The 10,247-nt window shown below is 37.0% G+C and overlaps 1 protein-coding gene across 2 annotated transcripts in view; it reads left to right on the forward strand.

The window, feature by feature from the left end:
• The window catches only part of LOC106883331 (solute carrier family 12 member 9), a 113,217-nt gene that overhangs the window by 86,262 nt on the left and 16,708 nt on the right, over positions 1-10,247 (forward strand). For both annotated transcript variants that reach the window (XM_014934298.2, XM_014934297.2), the window contains exons 2-5: positions 1,701-1,835; positions 5,912-6,046; positions 6,868-7,022; positions 9,971-10,142. In XM_014934298.2, coding sequence (XP_014789784.1) covers positions 1,701-1,835; positions 5,912-6,046; positions 6,868-7,022; positions 9,971-10,142 — 597 coding nt within the window. The remainder of the gene's footprint in view (positions 1-1,700; positions 1,836-5,911; positions 6,047-6,867; positions 7,023-9,970; positions 10,143-10,247) is intronic.

Below are 10,247 nucleotides of genomic sequence, written 5' to 3' on the forward strand. Positions count from 1 at the left end.
TATCTGTTTATCTTGATATGAGATCACCATGTTGTGCACATATGGTTGTGATGCATGTGCCTCATGTACACGCATCAGACTGGTAATCATGATGGGTCTACTGGGCTTCGTATATTTTACCCCAGTGTCACTTTGATGGCATGCACTGCTCTCTTACTCAATAATAATAATAATAATAATAATAATAATAATAATGTTCAAAAATTTGGAATATGAAGACTGTAAATATTGTGCCTGTAATAACTGGTGCATTAGGAACCATAGGAACAGGAAAAATTATCAGAATTGCTTTGAACACTTGAAAGGTTATTGAAAGCTTGTGGATGTCTAAGATTACAGGAATATAAATTCTACCAGGAATAAGATCAAACCTGAGTCAAATCAAATAATAATAATAATCCTTTCTACTATAGGTACCAGGCCTGGAATTTGTGGGGGCGGTTTAGTGATTACATTAACCTCCTCCCCCACCCCCCAGTACCTGACTGCTACTTAATTTATCAACCCCTGAAAGGATGAAAGGTAAAAAGTTAACCTTGATGGGATTTGAACTCAGAATGTAGCAGCAGATGAAATACCACTAAGCATTTCATCCAATGTGCTAATGATTCTGCCAGTGAGCTGGCAGAATGATGATGATGATGTGTCTATACTCACACACACAGACACACATGCACACGCACACACTATGCATGATAGGCTTCTAAGCTTCCATGCAATTTCCATCTACCAAATTCCACTCATAGCACATTGTTCAACTTAAGACTAATGTAGAAGACACATGCCCAATGTGCCTGTAGTGGGACTGGACTCAGAACATGTAATTTATGTAGCAAACTCTCTAACCATAAATTTACACCTGCATTCATTCATTCTTAACTACAAAACTACTCATGTATTCATATAACACCTTTTTTCCACCCCTTTGATTTACTCTGTCATTTTTACTCTGTGTAATTTGGTTGTATTAATATAAATATCTATATATTTATACTTAAAAACTCATTTTTGAAAGCTTCCATCTTTTGCTTTTTCTCAGTTTGTATGTATGCATATGTGGAGGTGCAATGGCCCAGTGGTTAGGGCAACGGACTCGCGGTCATAAGATCGCGGTTTCGATTCCCAGACTGGGCGTTGTGAATGTTTATTGAGCGAAAACACCTAAAAGCTCCACGAGGCTCTGGCAGGGGATGGTGGTGAACCCTGCTATACTCTTTCACCACAACTTCCTCTCACTCTTACTTCCTGTTTCTGTTGTGCCTGTATTTCAAAGGGTCAGCCTTGTTACACTGTGTCACGCTGAATCTCCCTGAGAACTATGTTAAGGGTACACGTGTCTGTGGAGTGCTCAGCCACTTGGACGTTAATTTCACGAACAAGCTGTTCTATTGATCAGATCAACTGGAACCCTCGATGTCGTAAGCGATGGAGTGCCAATACACACACATGTATGCATATATACATACTCTGTATTTCATATCCAGGCTGTTATATTTACTATATATAATTTGTTTATCCACATAACTGCTTTCATATTTGTTCAGCTTGGTCCTACTTATAGCCATTCTTTACCCCATGGAGTTGATCCCCTGTAAAGACATCAGAGTTCAAATTTGAATCATTTGAGTACTACTAAGTGTCTTCTATACTGAGAATCTCTGAATTTCATCTGTTGATCATATATATATATTTCTTTCCAGGTTTTGCTATTGGACAAGCTGGAATTCTTGTGATACTTAGCCAATTTGTCATTGCATATGTGATATTGCTGCTAACCGTTCTCTCCATTTGTGCAATCTCTACCAATGGACTTGTTGAAGGTGGAGGGGCCTATTGTATCCTTTTATACAATTCAAATATATTCCATGTTTGTTTGTTTCTTTCTTTGTGTATATATATTTACTAGCAAGCTTGCATGCTATGCCATGCTATGCTGGAGAAACATTTACAGAATTGATTTGCTTCTGGCTGCCTGAAAATGGCAAATGAAGAGACACCCAGAAAAATTTGCAATGCATAGATTTATGCATGTTATGTTAAATGTGACTCTCATATTATCAACAAAGTGAAATACCACCTTTCAGTAAATGAATTAACATCCTAGTGCTGCAGCATGTATTGTGTGGTTGTTATATTTCATGCATTTGACACAATCCAATGTATAGAAATATATAAATAAGTCATAAATAAATAACATATGGTGGATGATGTAATAATGTAACATAGAACAGTCAATAAAAGAAATAATATATTATATATTTACTTAATCACTTGTTGAGTGAAGTGGTGCAGTAGAAGTAAGATAGGCTCATAAGCAAGTGGTTGTAGAATGAAACTACACTCTACAATGGAGTGGATACAATTTTTGATATTTATACATCACAACTGAGTTGTCTACTAATATACCAACCATATACATATATACCTACAGGAATTGATACAAATTGTATCATGCAATAGAAATTTATATAGGGTCAAAGGGTCACCAACTGACTGGAGTACACCAAAACCTTAGTATTAGGTCGTCAAGTATGAAATTTGTAGTAAGGTATATTTTTGTGCCATTATTATATTTTAACTATCTTTATTTCTTGTTAGAAAGCTAACACATCTATTTCTTTATTCTAACTCATTTTGCGCTTTATAGTGTATTTATAAGTTGTTTTTTGCTATTTTTGTTTAGAGATGGATAAGTCAAAAATTCGTACAGTTTTGAAATATGAGTTCTTTCTTGGAAATACAGCATCACCTACAGTTCGGGATATTCATGGAGTATTTCATTCTAATGTTATTACACAACAGCAGTATCAAATTGGTTTGCAAAATTTTGTTCTGGTAACTTTGACTTTACAAGTGAGCAATGCGGTCAACCAGAAACAACGGTGTATAATGACAAACTGAAAGCCACCATCGAATCACATCCATCTCAAAGTGCCTGTGAATTTTTGTTGTTGTTTGGTGTTAGCAAGCAAACAATATTGACTCACCTAGTTCAAAGGGGTAAAGTGAAAAAGTTGGATAAGTGGGTTCCACATGAACTCAATGAAAATCAGAAACAGCAACGTTTGGAAACCTGCATTATGCTACTTTCTCGTCACAAAAATGAATCATTTTTTAATCAAATTGTAACATGATGAGAAATGGATCCAATACAACAACCGTAAACATTCAGCAGAATGGTTGGACAAAGACAAACTACCAAAACAGACCAAAATGCAAAATTCATCAAAAGAAGCTGATGGTGTGTGTTTGGTGGTCCGGTGCAGGTGTGATCCATTATGATTTCATTAAAACTGGCTCGTCAATCACAGCCAAAGTATATTGCAGCCAACTGGACAAAATGATGCAGAAACTTACAAAAAAACAGCCGAGATTAGTCAACAGATCCATTCCTATTTTATTGCAAGACAACACCAGACCAGACATTGCAAAAATGACATTGGCGAAACTAAAGGAGTTGGAGTTGGAAGTTCTCCATCATCCACCATACTCACCTAATCTTGCCCCCACTGACTGCCACTTCTTCCAGAATTTGAATAACTTTTTGAAAGGAAAAAAATTTAATTCCGACGATGCTATAAAACAGGCCTTCCAAGATTTTATTGACTCTAGATTGCTTTTGCAGTTCCAGGCTGGACAAACTACTGCAAAAGTGGCAAAAGTGTTGACAATATGGGTGCATACTTGGATGAATAAAACTATTCCTTGTATTTATAAAACATTAGCAAACTTTTTTGTCTTTTCTACAAATTTCATACTTGACAACCTAATAGCATAGTGGGCAGAGATAATAGCAACAACAGAACTTTTCAGTATATAGGCTATGTAAATTTATCTCATCCACAGATGATGTTTGAATATACTTAATTAGTAGTTATACTTAATCAGTAGTTATATTGAATACACTTAATAAGTAGTTGTATTGAATATACTTAATTAGTAGTTATATACTTATTAGTAATTATATTAAAATGCTTGTATTAAGTTTCAGAAGTCAAGAAATTGAAATTGGTGGTTTTCAAGTGCCTTTATCAACATAAGTGATGAAGTGAAATAGTTATAATCTATGATTAAATTTTTTGTATTTTCTGGTATACCATATAAATTTCTCAGGCCAAAATTTACAATAGCAGATTGATTTATTCACCAAGAGAAATGCAGCACAGTTTGTAATGATAGTGTCAATGTTTGAATGTTTACACTACATATTTACTCTTTATGCTATATCAACTTGTGTGTCAGAAAATACCGTATGAGTCATAATCAGCTTATCTTCCACACCCTATTGCTCAATGTATATTATGTACTGACTTCAAGAGGAAACGTAACATAACCTAGCAGACTCCACTTCTAATCTCATCTACCATAAAGTGCTCAATAGTAATGTTTTTTTTATTTAGCTGTCTTCTGTGAGGAAACAAATACCTTTAGGTTGTTTATTCATTAGAAATTTAGGTTGTTTATTCATTAGAAATTTAGGTTGTTTATTCATTAGAAATTTAGGTTGTTTATTCATTAGAAATTTAGGTTGTTTATTCATTAGAAATATAGGCTGTCTAATCATTAGAAATATAGATTGTCTACATTAGGAATATATAAGCTATTCAACATTTGAAATATAGACTATCAATTCAGAAATATAGGCTGACTACTCACTTGTTAGAAAAAAAATATGCTGCTTCCTTAATAGAAGGCAGTCTCATTAAAAATATGGTATTGGAAGACTTAAAGACAAATTAGTTACAATATTGAACTAGCTGAACAAGTATCTACAAACTCCTTTGCTAATTCACAGACAAAGGATACAGATCATGGTACTATAAACAACTGACTTGCTAAAGCCCTTTACTCCCTATGGAGCATAGGCCATAAACAACTTTTCTCCACTCTTGTAGAGTGAGCAAGTTTTATTTCTGCTTCTCTCCAGTTGGATCCTTGCTTCATGGAGGCACGTTGCCTAGTGGTTAGGAGTATTGGACTCATGATCGTAAGATTGTGGTTTCAATTCCTAGACCAGGTGACATGTTGTGTTCTTGAGCAAAACACTTCCTTTTACATTGTTTCAGTCAACTCAGCTGGCAAGAATGAGTAATCCTGCAAGGGACTGGTATCCTCTCCAGGTGGAGAATATATATGCAATGGAAACCAGGAAACCAGCCCTTATGAAATGGTAGAACTTGAAGAAGAAACTTTACCTTTTATGATCCTTGCTCCTTGTTGCAGCATCCTCTCGGATTTTGTTGTACTACGACATATGTTTCCCTGAGAGAAGGCCTTCCTCTCTCAGGTCTTGTTAGTTTTGAATTGTCATTGGAGCTTCTGTAACTGTGCTTTTTTCTAGGGTAGGATGTTAGTCCTATACAAACCAATTTTTACCAATGGGAAAAGGTGGTTCATATTAGTCAAGTGTCTAACCTTTAGCTTGTCCACATGAGAGGCTCTGCCAGGGGCTTATGCTCCACTGGCAGAGCTCCTAGGGTCATTGAAATACACAAGCCAACACACCTTGAGGTGGACAAATGACTAGACAACCCTTATATGTCCAGTTGATACTCTACATAAGAACCTAGATGTATTGTTTAGCTCCAGGTCAATCCCAACCAAGCAAATCCATGATTGAAGAGACTCCATTCACAATCACCCAGTCTTTTTAGAAGTATTTAGGACTACATTGTCCAATATACCCCTACTTTTTACAAAACAGTAAAGTGTGGATCAAGGGAGATTTTACTGTTATTTCTAGCAGGTCAAGAGGTTTCCTTGTTTGCTCATACTAACTGGAGTTTGCTCTTGCTTTTGTAGCTATTTTGTACCGAACTACTAAAATAGAACTCCCTTACCATGTTGTTAATAGGTTAGTCATTGCTCCATCAGTTTGTTGCTGCACATTTACTTAACTATAATTCCTCAGATATGATAAGTCGAGCTCTGGGACCAGAATTTGGTGGAAGTATTGGCTTCCTGTTTTTTGTAGCCAATGTCTTCTCTTGTTCTCTTTACACCTCTGCTATTGTAGAAGGTTTGATTCAGAACTTTGGACCAAGTGGTAAGTCCTTATTTATACTTTTCTTCTCAAATGCATGCAGATATGCATGTGTGTGTGGGTGTGTGTACAAGCATTGCATACATATATACACACACATCTACATACACACATGTACACGCACGCACACACACACACACACACACACACATACAAATATACACATATAACTTATCCAGTGTGATAGTGTTTTCCTACTGATCTTATATTAGTCTTCTACCTATTTTAAAATTCAATATTACAAAAAGAAGAAACCAAAAAACTGTGTGTGTGTGTGTGTGTGTGTGTGTGAAAGGTAATTTGTGTAACTGAAATGAAAACTTTTTCCAACTTCATATTTAGGAGCTCAGAGATGACGGCTTTTGCCTTGGTAAACTTGGGTAAACCTGCATATATTCTGAGTCTGAGTTCAAAGTTGGCCAAGGCCGACTTTGCTGTACATCCTCTCGGGTTTGATGAAGTAAGTACTACTTGAACACTGGGATCAGTGTAATCGATTTACCTGCTCCCCGAAATTGCTGGCCTTGTGCCAAAATTTAAAACCAATATTTGCAGTATTAGTAAGGCAGGTCGCTGTCAGAATCGTTAGCAAACCAGGCAAAATTCTTAGCAGCATTTTGTCCATCTTTATGTTCTGAGTTCAAATTCCGCCAAGGTCAACTTTACCTTTCACCCTCTCAATGTTGGTAAAATAAGTACCAGTTGAACACTGGGATTAATGTAATTGATTTACCTGCTCCTTGAAATTACAGGCCTTGTGTTGCCAGAATTTGACAGCAATAATTGTGGTATTATTCCCACATTTTGGTTATTTATGTCTGCAGGTACATTCACATCTAACTCTACAGTATATCTGCCGTACGATGAAACCAACCATTGGTATGACTATATGTATGCCACCATCTGCCTCTTTCTTTGCCTTGCTATTTGCTTTGTTGGAGGAGCCATGTTCGCTCGGTTTTCTGCCTTCATTTTACTTGTAAGTATCTGTCTATTCTTCCTTTTTCTTTCATCTTTTTTTTTTTTTCACTTGCTTCAGTCATTGGACTGTGGCCTTGCTGGGGCACTCTCTTGAAGGGTTTGGTCAAACAAACCAACACGAGTAGTTATTTTTTTTTTTAAGCTTTGTACTTATTCTTTCAGTCTCTTCAGTGAAACTACAAAGTTACTAGGATGTAAACGAGCCAACACTGGTTGTCAAGTGGGGAGGGGGAACAAACACAAAAACAACCATCTTCATCATCATCATTTAACGTCCCTTTTCTGTGCTAACATAGGTTGGACAGTTTCACAGGAAATGGCAAGGCCGGGGGCCACACCAAGTTCCATAGTCTGTTTTGGCTTGGTTTCTAGAGCTAGATGCCCTTCTTAATGCCAACCACTCTACAGAGTGTACTGGGTACTTTTTACATGGCACCATCACCAATGTTTTTTAGCCAGTGCTTTTTATGTGGCACTAGAACCAGTGCTTTTTAAGACACACATATATATAACAGGCTTCTACAATGTTTCCATCTACCAGACTCACTCACAAGGCATTTGTCAGCTCAGGATTACAGTAGAATATACTTACCAAAGGTGCTCTACAGTGGGACTGAACTCAAAACCATGTTGTCTCAAAACAAACTTCCTAACCACACAGCCCTGCACGTGCCTTTATTTGTAAATAAAAATGAACTTAAACCTTTTTATGTGTGCAACACCAATGCAGCAACTGCACAGTTTTGCACCCATGCAGTTTAAATAGAACATTGACCACAACCATTGTTTTGCACCTGTATGATGTTGTTTGCTCTTGTTTAACTGAATGGTAAAGTAGCAATTTCCATTTATATTTTACAGTAACATGATTACCTACAGGAATGTCATGTCAGTAGAGCACTAGATAAAATACATTGTGGTATATGTCCTAACTATTTGCACTCAGAGTTCAAATTTCACTGAAGTCAATTTTGTCTTTCATTATTTTGGGTGTCAGTTAAAAAGGTGCCAATCCTGGGTAGTGGATTTGCAGAACTCTAAGTAGTATTTGTTCCAGTTCTTTGTGTTCTGAGTTCAAATATTACCACGACCTCCTTGGATGGAAGATTTAACCCTTTTGTTACCATATTTTTGTTGAGATGCTCTGTGTTTCTTTCAATTAATTTTAAATATAACAAACAATTTAGTAAAATGACTTAGTTATCATTAAGCTAGTGTTAGGAACATAAATTGTGACAAAGGTTTGGTGGAAAATTTTAATTTGAAAACAAGACATTTGTACTACAGAGCCAGAGGTGGTTTCATCTGGGTTGGTATCAAAAGGGTCAATCAATCACCCTGTCAGACACCATATGCTGACATGTTGGGTACCTTTAGTCAGATCCACACTTTTGCAAACATTTGTGTTAGATCTTTGGTTTGAGGATGCCTTTATTTCTCCCTCCCACCACTCTTGGAGACCCTGTAAAGGGTTATGGGCACTACTTTCTTTTTTAACTATCCAACCATCCATTTTCTCTACCCACTATTCTTCGGAGAGAAGATGGGTGGATGGATGGATGGATAGAAGACATAAAGTCTATAATAATAGTCTGGACTAAAAAGGGACCAGTTGTTTTGCATTGTTACCCAACAATCATTGTGTCTTGTGTGTTTTTATCTTTCCTATTCTTCAGCTTGGAATAAGTGAACTTTTCTTTCCATCAATCAATTTAGATGGTGATGGTGGTGACGGTGGCAGCAATGGCAGTGACAGACAGTTTTCTGATCAAACCAAGGAACTATGTTCTTGTTCGTCCATCCATCCACTCATCCCTGTATTCTGCCCACTATATCCGGGAAGATCATGGAAGTAGAGTCCTCAGGAACCTCCTCCATAGGGTCCTATTAGAAGCAACAATCATTCAACTTTCCGGCTGAATGCCCAAACATGACTAACTGAGACTGTGGCTATTATCCAACCATCTTGTTCTTGGTCTACCCCCGGGTTTCCTACTTGTTGGCTTGGCTTGAAGCATCTCCTTTATGATTCTTTTTTGTAACATTTTAATCTCATGTGTCATAGTATTGGCACTCCATCGGTTATGATGATGAGAGTTCCAGTTGATCCAATTAATGGAATAGTTAGCTCATTAATTAATGTGTAAGTGGCTGAGCATTCCACAGATATGTATACCCTTAACATAGTTCTCAGGGAGAATCAGTATGATACAGAACGTATCAAGGCTAACCCCTTGAATTACAGGTACAACTCATTTACAACCTAGTGAGTAATGTTACATGAGAAATCCTTTCGAGGAATCCCATTTTGGCTACTTATATTCGCAATTGTACTGTTATAGTCATTACCCAACATTCATGACAAAAGGAGGATAAAAGGAAATTAACTCTTTCTTGCAAATATTAGAAAATAGATGTCAAAGTATGAAAGAAAAAATATGTCTTCTTTTTTACCTTGTAACGGCATTTAGCCAGGGGGTGTTAAGCCAGCTTCTATTGAGTTCACCACATTGTGAGTTCATAGGAGTTTCAAGAGAAAACAGTTTCTGTCTGTATTCATAAGCCACCATACACAACCGGTGGCAGGTTGTCCTTGTTTTCCACCTTTTCAGTACGGGATGCCCACAGACGTGATCCAACACCACCAGGAAGCCCCTGGATCCTGGAACAGATGCTTTCTGAAATTCACCATTGCCCTCCAGTTAGCTGGGTTGTGACCCTAGCACCGCCAGTGTCAGACCTGTCCACCTTGGGTGGCCCTACCGGGGACTTGAAGTCCCCAACAGCATAGCTCTGACATTCATTCATTTAACTTTCGCACCACAATGAGATCAAGAGTTGCACTTTGTGGAAGGAAAGAAAAATTATGAACTATGATATCCCAAATGTCTTACGTATAAACCATATACTTAATTTGTTAATTTGTACCTAATTTTTCTTTGGTAGATTGTTTCCCTCTGTACACTGATGACAATAATCAGTTTCCTTGTGAAGAAAGACATCATTCCTGTGCCGATTCCACGTAGTAACACTTTAGTCTATAAGATGTCTAATTATTCAGACGTCTTTGGCAATTATACAGGATTAAAATTTTCCACATTCAAACAGAATCTTTATGGTAAGTGACATTATTTTTTTGTATGTAATTTCATTTCTCCATTTATCTGGTTTGCTGTAGCATGCACATACACTCACTCACTCACTCACTCACTCTCTCTCTCTC

The sequence above is a fragment of the Octopus bimaculoides genome, chromosome 3, assembly GCF_001194135.2.
Source record: "Octopus bimaculoides isolate UCB-OBI-ISO-001 chromosome 3, ASM119413v2, whole genome shotgun sequence".
In the NCBI taxonomy this organism is placed as follows: Eukaryota; Metazoa; Mollusca; class Cephalopoda; order Octopoda; family Octopodidae; genus Octopus; species Octopus bimaculoides.